This window comes from Pygocentrus nattereri, chromosome 21 (genome assembly GCF_015220715.1).
Source record: "Pygocentrus nattereri isolate fPygNat1 chromosome 21, fPygNat1.pri, whole genome shotgun sequence".
Classification (NCBI taxonomy): Eukaryota; Metazoa; Chordata; class Actinopteri; order Characiformes; family Serrasalmidae; genus Pygocentrus; species Pygocentrus nattereri.
In genome coordinates this window covers 27,752,697-27,766,681 of record NC_051231.1, presented here as the reverse complement: position 1 = coordinate 27,766,681, position 13,985 = coordinate 27,752,697, and the positions used below count along the sequence as shown (strand labels likewise).

At 38.8% G+C, this 13,985-nt stretch overlaps 1 protein-coding gene across 3 annotated transcripts in view; it reads left to right on the top strand.

Annotated features, from left to right (window-relative positions):
- The window catches only part of prickle2b (prickle homolog 2b), a 163,213-nt gene that overhangs the window by 138,542 nt on the left and 10,686 nt on the right, over nucleotides 1–13,985 (top strand). For all 3 annotated transcript variants that reach the window (XM_037532429.1, XM_017711617.2, XM_017711608.2), the window contains 2 exons: nucleotides 10,398–10,511; nucleotides 11,047–11,184. In XM_037532429.1, the coding sequence (XP_037388326.1) occupies nucleotides 10,398–10,511; nucleotides 11,047–11,184 (252 nt within the window). The remainder of the gene's footprint in view (nucleotides 1–10,397; nucleotides 10,512–11,046; nucleotides 11,185–13,985) is intronic.

The window sequence follows — 13,985 nt, the reverse complement described above, 5'->3', positions numbered from 1 at the left end:
ATCACAAATAGCTGCAACATCGGCATTCATTGTTTGATAGGTGCGTCTTAACATACATCACAGGCATTGTAGATAAGTTTGAGTATTTTGATTATAGTTTACATTTTCCAACACGTGAATAAGTTTGGTCACAATAATGCAGGCCAGTCCTCAAACTTATATCAAGGTGTTTTTAAGATATTACATCATATAGTCATCACAGTATGTAGCAATATGACTGTAATGTTGGTATTTTGTCCATATCATGCAGCCCTGGTATATAGTGCACATAGTATGGTTATGAATATATCCACAGCTTATTGCAGGCCTGCAAACTTTATTTTAGAGCAATTTCTACAATTTCTACAATCAGCTTTGCTGGCCAAGAGCTGGTGAATACCACTAGAGGATGCATTCTAGGGTATAACGTTACAGAGCCAGGGTTTGAGCTGTTGCGCTAGGCTACATCCCCAGACTGTACACACCACTATCCAAAGCCTTATTTTAACTTTATTTTCTCTTGTTTAAACAAGCATAAGGAATTACTGTTAAACTCTGGTGCAAACACAGTTTTAAAGCCTGAGCTTTGTTTTGAATTCAAAAGTCCTTGAAAACACGTCTCTTTACAACATCCCCAGCCTGCTGGTTACATACAAGTCCCTGGCTTCAGCGAATTCTCACATCGACTTTATTACTGCGCTGCGTGCCGCCGACCCTCTTTATTGGCCAGTTAAATCATTCATAGGTACAAGATTCATTTTCTTCATGAACTGAAAAGCAGGTCTTATTGCTAGCGCAGCGAAGCAGGTCAATAACCAATAAGCCCTTTCTACTGTCTCCATTTTGTGTCCTCAGAGGTCAGCCAGGGTTTGGCTAGTCAATTACATTTTCTACAGCATTTCTCCTCCTAGCAATAAAGGAAAGTGTCAGCCGGTGTAAAATTTAATGTGAATCATAAACGGTTGACTGCAGCCTAATGAGATTCATTTGTAATTATGAAAAAGTCATGACCAGTTATTATGTTTGATTGCTTAAATCTCTGCACATTTGTCTGAAACTGTTGAATCTCAAATAAACTTGCTAATGTGGTTGCTGGCACTGGCTGTGTTTACATGCAAAGATTTTTGCCAGTCCGATTGAATTCCATCGGATTACAGATTCAGACTGTGTTTATGCTCACTCTACTCAACAGTCTGATGAAAATCTTCGTTCACATGACCATTACAAGTAATCCGATGCAAAATGACGCGCATGCGTGGAGCAGCGCTGAGAGTGAACGTTACCATGACAGTGAACATCACGTGAGGTCCAGTTGGCGTGAGATGAGTTTCCAGTTGGCGCGCTTGTTTTTAATGGCTTTAAACTGACGTCAGACTCAAAGTCCTTCACATGCACTTATAAAGGAAGACGTCGTGCTCTGAGACACAAAAGCTGGACGTCCATCCCGCTTCTCTACAGACCAGTTTCTGCTGCGCCGTGTTGAACATTATAAACCTTTCGCTGTGACGCGACGTGCATGCGCCGAACGTTCTTACACCTTCCGATCTGAGTGTAATCGGATTCAGGCGTTTACACGGACATTATTCTTCTATTTAACAGATTATTTAGAGATTTATCCACCTCTTAAATCGGATAGAAATTGTATTCCGAATGGCCTCAATCGGATTAGTCTATTGCGATTGAGGTGTTTATATGGACGTGTTCTATTCCGATTGAGCTATTAGTCGGATTATTAATGGATTATCAGGCTGCGTGTAAACGTGGCTAGTGTGTGATATCCAGTTTGCACAAGTGTCCACAATTTATTCGTTTTGCACTGGAGCAACGTGGCTAATAATTATTGCAAGCCCTAATTAGCGTTGTGCTAACTGCATGTCTGAATCCTCACCTGCTTGCCTAAAGCATGTTGAGCTGTTGAGTAATCTCAAATAGACTTGCTGTAGTAGTTATTGAGACTAAATGACATACTGTTATCATATCAGCTGCAGTTGGAGGCAAACTTTAAGGCATACTGAAGTCACATTTACAGAATTTTCACTTGGTAGTCAGCCAAGATACTGTGAGGCTAATGTAGCAAACAATTCAATGAACATTCCACACCTTAACATCATGCAAGCGGATTGCCTAAACACATCTGTCTCAAACTGGGTGGAACCGCAAATAAACTTGGTTTTGTGGTCACTAACAATGTTTGACACACAGTTTGCGTGAGCGTCCACTATTTATGTAGTTTTGCACTGGAGCTGTGTGGCGAATGTAGCTAACAAGCACTGGAAGTCCTGGTTAGCATTGTGCTGAGTTGTCACCTGTTTTACTGAAGCACGTTGAGCTGTTCAGTAGTCTCAAATTGCTGTAGTGGTTTCTGAGACTGAGAGTGATATCAGTTATGATTGGAGGCGAGCTTTAAGGAATGATGGTCATATTTATGCAATTTTCCCCTGGTACTCAGCCAAAATACGTTTGGTGTCCAAAGTTTGCTTCTTTAGCTAAGAGGCTAATGTAGCTAAGAGTCAGTGGAAGCTGATACTTAACAGCTTAGCACTGCGCAGACTGATTTCCTAAATCATTACATGTTTGTCTCAGGCTGTGCTGAATGTTAAATACACTTGCGTATGTGGTGACTCGCAATGTGTGAAATATAGTTTACATGAGCGTCCACAGTTTATATAGTTTTGCACAGGAGCCACGTGGCTAAACCGTGCCGCGCTGTTCAGTAATCTCAAGTAGACTTGCCTTTGTGGTTTCTGTTAATGAACATCTCACTGTTCGCTATAAAAGTGGGCAAAAGTATGAAAGAGCTGAAAACAGTAGTAGAGCTGAATTTTCCATGGCCTAGTGCTGGTTTAGCTGGTCATCCATACACCTAACATGTGGGTTTTGCTGGTGAGCTGATATGTTGGTCTGTGTGTGTGTGTGTGTGTGTGTGTGTGTGTGTGTGTGTGTGTGTGTGTGTGTGTTATCTCTGAGTCTATTTGGCTGTTTGAGTCTCTTTGAGATTAACAACTCACAGCTAATTAGGGCTTCCATTACTTGTTAGCATCATAACTTCATGACTCCAGTGCAAAACTAAATAAACAAATCGTGGACCCTTGTGCTAAGTATGTCATACAGTGCCGATATACCACTTAAGCAAATTTATTTGAGATTCAACAGAGACAAGCAAGTTCTGACTTCAGCAAGCAGTTTGCACAGTGAATGCGTGGAGTATAATCATCCATTAATTAGCTACATTAGCCTCGCAGTGCAAGAGCAAAACTAAAGAAGTAAAATCAGGACGCCGAACATGTCCTGGCTGACCACTATAGAACTTTATTAGACTTTAAGGCTTTGCCTAATCAATAGCAGCACTTCTAGTTAACATTTCAAGAGCCCTCAGTTTGCACTGTGCTGGATTCTGATGTTGAATTATTGTCATTTACTGCAAATTCTGATCAATTCTAGTAGAGTCTTCATGATGTCAGGGCAGATGGATGCGTGGAAGTTGCTGGGATACAAGAACTGCCAGTACGCAGCATGTTATTAGCAAGCCATTAATTATTCCTCTCTCGGCACAGTCCGAACGCTAGCGCTAGCGTCTGCAGTTTTACCCTGATACAATAATAACCTCGGGCTGAGAGGGATGGCGTTTGCTCACCTACAGGAAAGGAAATGTAGGGCGTTGCGAATTTACAGCCGAAAGGAGGGCCCAAAAAACAACGGTCCACATTTCTCCTCCAATTAGCTGTTTCACAGACGCTAATCCAGACTGACTTACTTTGAAGTGTGCATTGTTTTAGAGTGCGAGACAACAAGCGTCACTAGCAGATATAGGCTGTCCCTGGGCAGAAAGGAGAAAAAGAGAGGATTTCTGAGAGAAACACTCATCCCTGCTGCCAAAAGTGCACATGATTGGTATTTAGCTTAGTGATCCAATTATGTTGACTTAGGGGTGTTGATGGACCATCGCCCAAAGGCATTCACTCTGTGGTCCATTAAGCTACAGCAGAGGGCTGCTTTTCTTTTCTTAATGCTTCTTCTTCAGTGTGCTGTTGTTGATTTGAGTTGCTCATCCAGTGTGTGTGTGTGTGTGTGTGTGTGTGAATATGAGGATTTGTGATGTGAACACTGCAGGCTTCAGTCATGTATAAGCTGTGTAACACTGGTTTCAATGGAGAGCGCATTAATGTCAGTGCTGATGTATGTCCTAGTTGGCTGACTGCTGTCTTTCACTCTTCATGGAAAAAGGAAGAGGAATGTAGTCTGTAGCCCAGTTTTTAATGTCTCTAACAAAAAAAGAGTCCCCTAAGATGGAAAATCTCATAGCGGAAAATTTATCAGTGGGATAGGACAACTGTTAACGTGCCCATACAATGATTTTACAATATGGTATGACAGTTGGGGAAAGGTCTATAACTTGGGATATGGATTACACTTCACTGGGATGTGCTGGGACATGATTGCTGCAGTGATTTTATATTTTTAAAGCAGAAAGCTGTACAGTATCAAGCACATATGAAGATATACAGTATGGTATTGGTTATATATTGATGTTGGTTGATAATTGTTATGAATTCAGTTTGAATCAGTTCAGATCCCAGTGAGTGAGTTCAGAGGCAATACAATGACTTTACAATATGGTAACCCGTTACAGGGAATGTGTATAACTATAGAAATGGATTATTTTTCATTCAACGCTTGTAAATGTTGGATCCACATAGTGTTAAATTAAGAACTATAATACTGATCCAGTTTCCTTAGAACTGCTCTGCTGTATGGCATTAAATAATTTGTCTAAGTAGGGATATACCAATATACCAGTGATTAAATTTTATGGCTGATTCCTATTTCTTTTCAGCCAAATTTTGAAATGTGGCCATTTTTTTTAAACCCAAAGCTCTCACTGTGTGGCATAAATGAACACATGAAAAACACAAACACATTTAAAGTATTTTTTGTTAGCAAAATTAGCAAAAACATAACATTACTTGCTTTTTAACGAGCCAAACTGGCATTTTAAATGTTATTGACGTCATGAAATTAACACATCTGCCAAAATTCATTCACCAATATTTATGGTTTTCTTAAGTTTGTTCTTGAAAAAAGAAAAAGTGCAGAATTGTTGGATTTTGTATTTCTCAGTCCTTCATATCATAGAGAATCCAATAAATAATTCCACATGGCTGACATTTTCACTGTCGGTCTGCCACTCAAACTGTTTTTAACCACTTTTTCTAGTTTTTATTACCATTGGTCAAATCCAAGACTTTGCAATTTTGGGCCAGAATTTTTGTGCATCCCCACTGGTTTAATATTGGTGATAGACAATTTAACATGAGTCCTTTTTAGTCTCAAAAACCTTCACGTCCATTCTGCTATTTGGCTGTTCCATGTCCAGAGAATAGGGCTATACAGTTCCATTCGAAGGCTGGTGTCCAGCACAGTTTGGTAATTTCACTCTTCATACAAACCTTTTAAACTTGGCTAATTAACATGTGTCTGAGCATGGAAATCAAGCTGTGCTGAGCATAGCCCTACAGGACTATGCCTTTACCATACACTTATGGGAAATTACCCTTACGGGAAACCTTTGACATGTGTATTATACTTCAGTGGGATACGCTTGCATATGATCTCTGAAATGATTTCATATGTTAAATCATCAGGGTTCCCTATTAGTATTGATTGATAATTACTTGATGCAATCTGAATCAAATCACAATTAGCCTCCTTTGTTGTCCCGGGAACATCCCAGGGTGCTTTTCATTCTGCTGTTTAGCGTTATGAAGCCAGCTGTGTGGACTCCAGTTTACCCTCAAACCTACAGCTCTGTCTCTGCATCCTAAGATGCATAAGACAGTTGCCAAAACCTATGAGTCAATGGCAGCTTGCCAGATCTCTTTCCATTGATTATAGTCATTTCCACAAGCTGCTGCTCTGCGTGGGCGTTTCGGGGGCACAAGCCCGCGTCCGTCAGACCTCAGCGCACGTCCTGGCCCGCCGAGCGGCCAAGTGTTATTGTTGGACGGGAGTGCTGTAATTTATCGGGTCTCGACCGCCGTTGGCGTTTGCTGTAATTTTCAGAAATCCCTCGGCAGCCTTTGCCCCAGCCCTCAGAGAAACCCCGGCGGCCAGCGGGCCGGCCAACACAAGCAGGGAAAGAGTCATCAGGCCGTGCTTAAAGAGAGCGGCTCTTCTGCAGGGGAAACGCGAGCCCCTGGAAATGAGTGGAAATCCGCCTGCGCTTCACGGAACGAGACCAAGGATCCGTTTCCAAGCATTCCCAAATGCTTCCTCGCTGCCGTGAGAAGCACATCTTGATGGATTTGAAGGATGAAAAGAGCAAGAAAGCACTTCATGCATGCTTTGTGATTTTGTATTTCATCTGTTCATGTTAAAGCATGATTAAAGTGATAGTTTGTCATTAAAACTAATTTATGAACTCCAGTGCAAAGCTAAAGAGGCAAATTTCAGACTACGTGTCTTGGCTGTACTGGCTATACTTGAAATGGCACACAAAAATTTTGCAAATTACATCCTTTTTTTTTTTTTTTCTTTGGCCAGTCTGTCACTTTAACATGGCGCAATTCACAGTGCATTGATATTCTCAGCTTTCTGTGCCGCCTCAAAGAGCTTTTATCTGTGACTGTCATAAATCATGCCTCAGCATCTATTCTGCTGGGGTTTATGAGAAGGTTGTGTATAGTGTGCAGAGGGCTGCTGGGGCAGATGGAGCCCAGTGCTATATCAGATTAAGTCATTAGCCATTTAAGCCCCTATAATAGGGTGGGCGGTCAGGTGGTCTGGAAAGCCATGGCTCTCTCAGATTGTAGTTTTCCAGTGCAGTTTGTGACCCTTTAATCTTTAATACCAAAGTGAAAATCGCATATTTCTGCATTTTAATCTAATCTTCTCCTTTAATAATGTGATTTCTCAACACTGCTGTTGCATTTCTAGTGAAATGTATATATTTTGATCTAACAAAGCCGATAATCACAAGATTGTCATCCAGGCTGTGTCTCATTTTGAGCAAGAAAATATATTGTCATATCTCCAAAATGTTAACTTCACGAGAGGAGGAAAAATGCTCCAAAATGACCTGGAATAAAATCTCTTTATGATGGCCTTTCCCTTCTGTGAGGTTACCATTTTTCATATAATTTATTTTGTAATGTTTCCAATTTTATCTCATTACTGCAACACTTTGATAACCGCAGAGGTTTTACTTTTTATTGATTTTGTTGTTTTCATTCATTTCCTTGCAGTTTACAAAGGAAACCGTTAAAATATAAAAGTGAAGAAGTGAAAAATGTCGGTATTCAGAATTGGGGTAAATAATGCCAGAAACTTTCCAATAGAAAAATGAACTTTTTGCTGTATCATAGAGCTCCAATTGATTCACTGAACTATATGAATATTGTTTATCTGTGTCTCAAATTTATAGCATTGTTTTGAAGTAGCTTTGTGAGAATGATCCTGATGATCCTGCTGAGGCTTTTTTCCACTGTTCCAACTTATCAAACCTCAGAGAAAACTCACGGTACTTACTGTGTATCATGATTTTATATTTTTTGCTAATAAAGTAAAAAGCAAATGGAGATACTAAGTTTTTGCGCAGCCACATGGGTATGAATGGATGTACTTCAAGCTTAAGTCACTTTTGCTGCTACAAATTAACAGTAAGTGCTGCCATAGCAATGAGACTTATATTCAGAAGAGGTGCACAGGCTCTGTTAGACACTGTCAATGCATCCAACAATAAAGGCAGCATAACGCTGTTGTCTGAAGAAAACCTTGACTCTCCATATTTGTCATTTTTCAGTTTTTGACATTGTTTAAAATTGCATGTTGTCCTTTACATATATACACTTCATGATGAATGGCCCAAAAGAAACAGCCAAAAATGACTAGGAAAAAATTCTCGTTCCTTTGACTTTTTCCTTTTTCTGTAAAATTCTCATTTTGGAAATACGAGGTTTTCTTCTGACACCAGCGAGAAGCTTCTTTAATACAATGATAGGAAACAGAATAGAGCACAGAAAGCTCCAGTTTAACATGTTGATCCATTTTACTGACCAATGTGGACATATGGCTGTGTTGCTTTGTTAATATTTATCTGGGTGATTCTTATAATTTTATTTTGTAGACATGTTTTGAGGTGGTTTTGTGAGACTAGCCCTCCATTCGTACTTATCAAACATCAAAATAACTCAGAATAGTTATGATATTTATATTTTTTTCCATACTGCCCACGTTCACTAACTACAGTAGGGGCAGATTTAGGTGGACAAAGAGAGCCCCTCTCAATGTATCACCTAAGATAGATGACTTGAGGTTCGGGAAATCTCGTTGATTCATTAATTGAATGCTGTTACAGTCTCATTACTTAATGCTGTGTCTTTATTCCACCCATTATGGAATGAAGGGGTCGGTCTTTGTAAAGAAGGCTATTATGATGCAAGCAACAAAACTGCTGATTATGTTCCTGTCATTTAGCTGCAAAAAGATGGAGCACATATCTTAGTAATGTGGTTAATTACTGTAATTAGAATCGGGCTGAGCTTTACAGATAAATATGCACACACTCTGTCTCAGACACACACACACACACACACACACACTCTCATATATTCTGCGGATAAAGAAGCCTCCATGACCACGACTGTGAACTGTGTGGATGAGCAGATTCCATTAACTTTACATTGCTCTTCTATAAATCACCCTGACTGTTACAGCTCTGTGTGTGTGTGTGTGTGTGTGTGTGTGTGTGTGTGTGTGTGTGGGGGGGGGTGGGGGAAGGGTTAATAAGAATAGGGAGAGAATAGGATGGTGCTTTTATGTTAAAGGCTCTTACAACAAGGTGGCAAAACCATTTAACTTTAGCTAATCATTGCTCAACAGTGAAACATTTTAACCTTGTCAAGGAACTGAAAACTGAAATTTGATCCTGGTTGTTTAACTCCAGCACTGAAAAAGGCTGCCACTATCAATTATTAGTAATTGAGCGGTCAAGTGACATTTTGTTTTAAAATGTGAAAATAGAAATAAACAATCACAAACCATGCAACACTTTCCAGAGATTCCAGAAGTCTGAGGGGGAAATCTGAACCGAAGGCCATGAAAAGGGCTTGATTCAAAATATACAAAGCCGCATGCAGAGGTTTGGTCAAATGACATGTTTTGTTGGTTTGAAGTGAAAATACGTTATCATGTCTTCAATAGGCAACGAACTTAAGTGTGGCATTTTCTACAGTTTAGTGCATAGTTTCTGTTTACTTGTTGAGTTTAACATACTGGAAAGCCATAAAATGGAAAATGTGCCATCGCTTTAGCACAGGTCACCATTTATATTTTCGCTTAGAAAATTATCAAAACATTTGACCAGGGTTGCCCAAACTTTTGCATATGTCTGTGTGGATCAGTGAGATGGCAAGCAATTTTTTTCAAGGTCTGTTTTTAAAGTATTATTAACGAATTTAATAATTTTTAACATTACATATATCGCATTATTTTACACATTTTTGTGTTTCATTTTGGGTATTTCTGTCTCCATTGGGCATTTCTGTGTTTGTTTATGTGTGTGTGCCTTTTTGTATATGCAAGAATCCTGGTATAAAATATATATAAAGCTTCATGTCATGTAAACATTCTTAGTTTTTGAATGTATTGTTTTTGTGATGTCACAAAAACCAAGTAATTTACATATATAGACAAATTCAGCATTTCACAGTGAAGTTATAAATAATGTTTAAGCCTAGACTGCCAATACAGGAAAGTCAGTCACAACAGAGGTCATTTACATGTATCAGTCTTAAAAGCACAGTAACATAAACAGTCTGTTTAATTCTAAAGGCTATTTGGGAAGTGGCCATGTAAAACGTCCTGCAGTTGGTTTTGGTACATGAACAGACACAGACGTCATAAACTGACGTCAGGCGAAGTAAAAATCTAGAAATATGTAGGAAATGGCCTCTTTAAAGGAGCAATCATGACAGCACTGCGTTGAAATGAATAGTTTTGCTTGTGTGACGAATCAAAACATATTTGTATATTCTAACTGTTAGAATTATGTTTAGATTTGCGCAGTAAAATGTTTGATTAGCTTGTAGGGCAGCATTGTGCATTTGCAGAGCTGCTGTGGGAGTTATTGCTTTGTTTTACAGCAGTGCTTTGTGTAAGTGTAATTAATGCTTTCAGCGATGCCTCAGTTTATGTGGAAGGACGCTTCGTGTTTTATAATTGTCGATAAAACGTAGTACTTTGTAGATGATAATTGCGGAGCTTTTGGCAGCCAATTAGGAGGCCTAATGGTATGCGTGAAGCAATCTGAGAGTATTGTAACAGTGTTTAATTGCTCGGTGTAATGGACGGTGGTTGTGTGTGTGTGTGTGTGTGTGTGTGTGTGTGTGTGTGTGTGTGTGTGTGTGTTGGTTGTACCGCAGGTGCATCAGTATTACAGCTCTCTCCCGGAGGAGAAGGTGCCATATGTGAACAGCCCTGGAGAGAAACACCGTATCAAACAGCTCCTGCACCAGCTGCCCCCCCACGACAATGAGGTGAGACCACCAGGCCTGAGATAAAAGAGCACTGGATAAGAGACTTTTTTTCAATCACATATTTTATAATAAATGAAAAATAGTATTGAAGGGGGATTCATTCCACCAAAATTTCAAATTTCAGCATAATTAAATGGTTAAATAAACAAAGTCATTCAGAGTGGTTTAGTCTGAAATGCTAGTGTCAGAATCATTCACAGTGGTGGAAGGAGTGAGACTTCTGAAGCATTTGCTGCTAAAAGCACCCTCACAAAAGTTTATTACACCAAATACTTGTATACGCTGCTTGAGACATTGTTTAACAAAAGTTTTGAGATACATTTTTGGTCTAATATTAAATTTTAGCTTAACTTTCGGATTGTTTTAAATCCATTGATGGCAGCGAAGGTACATGCAAGATGTTATAAGGCAAAATAATCCCCAAGGACTTTTTTTTCAAAATTACCACTATTTTATCATTATTGACATTACATGTAAGACTTGTAAGTTCGGGATATGTGTGTGCATGGTAATTGTTGGTCTCCTGTGGTTGCAGGTGCGGTACTGCAACTCTCTGGACGATGAGGAGAAGAGAGAGCTTAAGCTGTTCAGTAATCAGAGGAAGAGAGAGAACCTGGGCCGAGGAAACGTCCGTCCGTTCCCCGTCACCATGACCGGAGCCATCTGTGAACAGGTACAACCAGGGCTACTTACACCAACATCTGCCTGCTTCTGCACTTTCAAGGTCAATGGTTCAGACCAGCAAACAACACAGTGGTCTGTTTTTAATCTTTAGACCCAGTAGAGGTGACTGATTTATAGCAAAAGCATTGAAACAAGTGGAGAAATCCTGTCAACCATGTAGATTCTATATTTTCAACCAATGCAGCATTTGTGCTGTAAGTAGATGAGATGTCATATTGTGATTTGAAGTTGCTGCTTAACATCAAAACTGCTTAACATTAAAACCAACAGAAAAAAGACAGAAGGGCAGACTGTAAATTAAATGTAAATCATTACACACACACACACACACACACACACACACACACATTTTCTAAGCCGCTTCTCCCTCAGGGTTGCGGGGGCGGTGCTGGAGCCTATCCCAGTGGTCATTGGGCAGAAGGCAGGATACACCCTGGACAGGTCGCCAGTCCATCACAGGGCAGACAGACAGATATACATTGTGTATATCTGTTCATTGTGTATATCTGTATATACACTCACACCAAGGGGCAATGTAACATGTCCAATTGGCCTGACTGCGTGTCTTTGTAAATCATTATGTAACTTTATTACATTATGCTGTGTAGCAACTATAACAAAACAAAGCTGCTAAAGGGTTAAATGTTGTATATCCACTCTAACACTTGTACACAGAGACCTAGACCTAGACACAGATAGGAGAAGACCAAGTTACTGACGAAACAAAGCCGGTTTCTCTTTTAGCTCTGCTGTCAATAAGATTTCCTAACTTAAGCCCAACTTTTACAGTAAGTGAATTAAAACTGAGTATAAGCTGGATTTAGATGTCTAAGCCCACCTGCTGCCCCTTAGCCCCTTCTGCTGCTCTTCATGCACAGATGGCCGCTGATCACTGATATATTTCTGTAACCTAACCGTGCATTTTGCCTTCAGCTTTATTGCCGTTTGGTTATCTGTTTTTATTTACATGATATAATTATTGATAACTAGTCAACTGAATGCATGACTGATTACAGATGGCTGTGTGATGAATTAAATGTATATGCACTTTATATTCTATATTGCTGGGTTTAAGTCTGCACTTCTACCTTTTTTCTGTTTATTTTGATATCAAGAAATGCCAAAAACAAGGCAAAAATATAAGGGATAAAACAATAATTTCAAAGGTTCAAATTACAGTACAGTAAAATGTCAGTAATAGGCTCTAATAAACAGCAGCTTACGTAGTATGTTAATGACTGTTAATGAATACATAAGAGCTACATATGCATTAATAAATGAAACCATTTGAATTACTATTTATTTAGTGACTGATTGCTTTGAAGTTTATGATTAAAGATTTTGTTCTTATTTTGTACTCATAACTCAAAATAACTTGGAAAAACTAAACATAATAAAATTACAAATAAATCATGTATGTCCAAAGTAGCTTTTAAATACCTTACTATTTCGTCATAAATATTTCCTGAAAAGGATATCCACCAGCTTTTCAAAATTTCTGCATAATTATGTGGTTATGACTTGTTGTTCACAGTGGTGGCAATAGGAACCAGACATCTGAGGAGTGTAATGCCTCAAAAAACTCCCTCACAGAAAGATGAAACATGAAATGGTTATGAATACACTGCCTGGTACAAGTTCGAGAGGGTTTTTGGTCTAAAATGTATGTTTTTTGTTTGTCTTTTTTAATCAAAGAGTTCGCTGATGTAGGTTGACTTGTGATTTTGGATAGTAAATAAAATGGATGTATTTGTGTTGTAGACATCACAACCCCTGGTTACTGTCACCACCACTGTAAAGAAATCAGTCATTCAGTCACTGAATTGTGCAGAAATTTTGAGAAAGCTTTGGAATTCCTCTTTAATCATCATTAAGTGATTATATATGTTTACCAGAACATTCAAAAGCATTAATTACACCTGTTCTGCAGATATAACTTTAATGTTTTTATAAAGGTATCACTGCTGTATGATGAAAACCTCATATCTCCAAAGTGGTAACTAAAAACCGTTTACTTTTAATGTAAGTCAATGGAACCAGACTTTTTTTCCAAGTCATTTTGGGCCACATCTTTTGGTTCTTTCATCATGAAATTTACACACAGTATAAACGACAACAGACATTTTCAAATAATGTCAAAAACTGAAAAACGACAAAAATGGAGATACAAGGTTTTCTTCTGACAGTGGCGATATGTTGTATTACTTATTATACTTAAATATATTTCATTTATGAATAGCATTTACAGTCCTTTAATTATTTGTATATGAATAATTAGTCATTCAAGTAGTAGCTCACAATTAACAATTGTTATTAAACGCATATTCATTAGCAAAGTATTAGATAGTTATTAAGTTTCCATTCAAAGGGGCCTTTTATTATGAAGTGTCTCCTCTTTTCTTCACAAACTGACAAAGTTTAGGATCTACACTGTCAATAGACGTTCTTCACACATACAATTAAATAAAACATAAGAAGTGTTTCAAGACATAAACACCATGGGGGTCCAAGAGGGCTCAAAGAAACATATGACGAATGAGAGTTTAAGAGCGTGACTGTTAACATCTCATGTTTACTGCTCTGTATTCTGCCACAGAGAGACCTATAGACTATACTGTGAGGTTTATAGCGGTCTTCTCATCACTGTTATCAGATGGACTCTGATAGGAGGAGTTCACTCTCCCTGCCTGTCCTCAGATAACACTATTGATCTAATCCCCCACCCATCCACTGACCTCTATATGTCACTGCGATGGCTGATCTCACTAAACTGGAATCATTTATGACTAC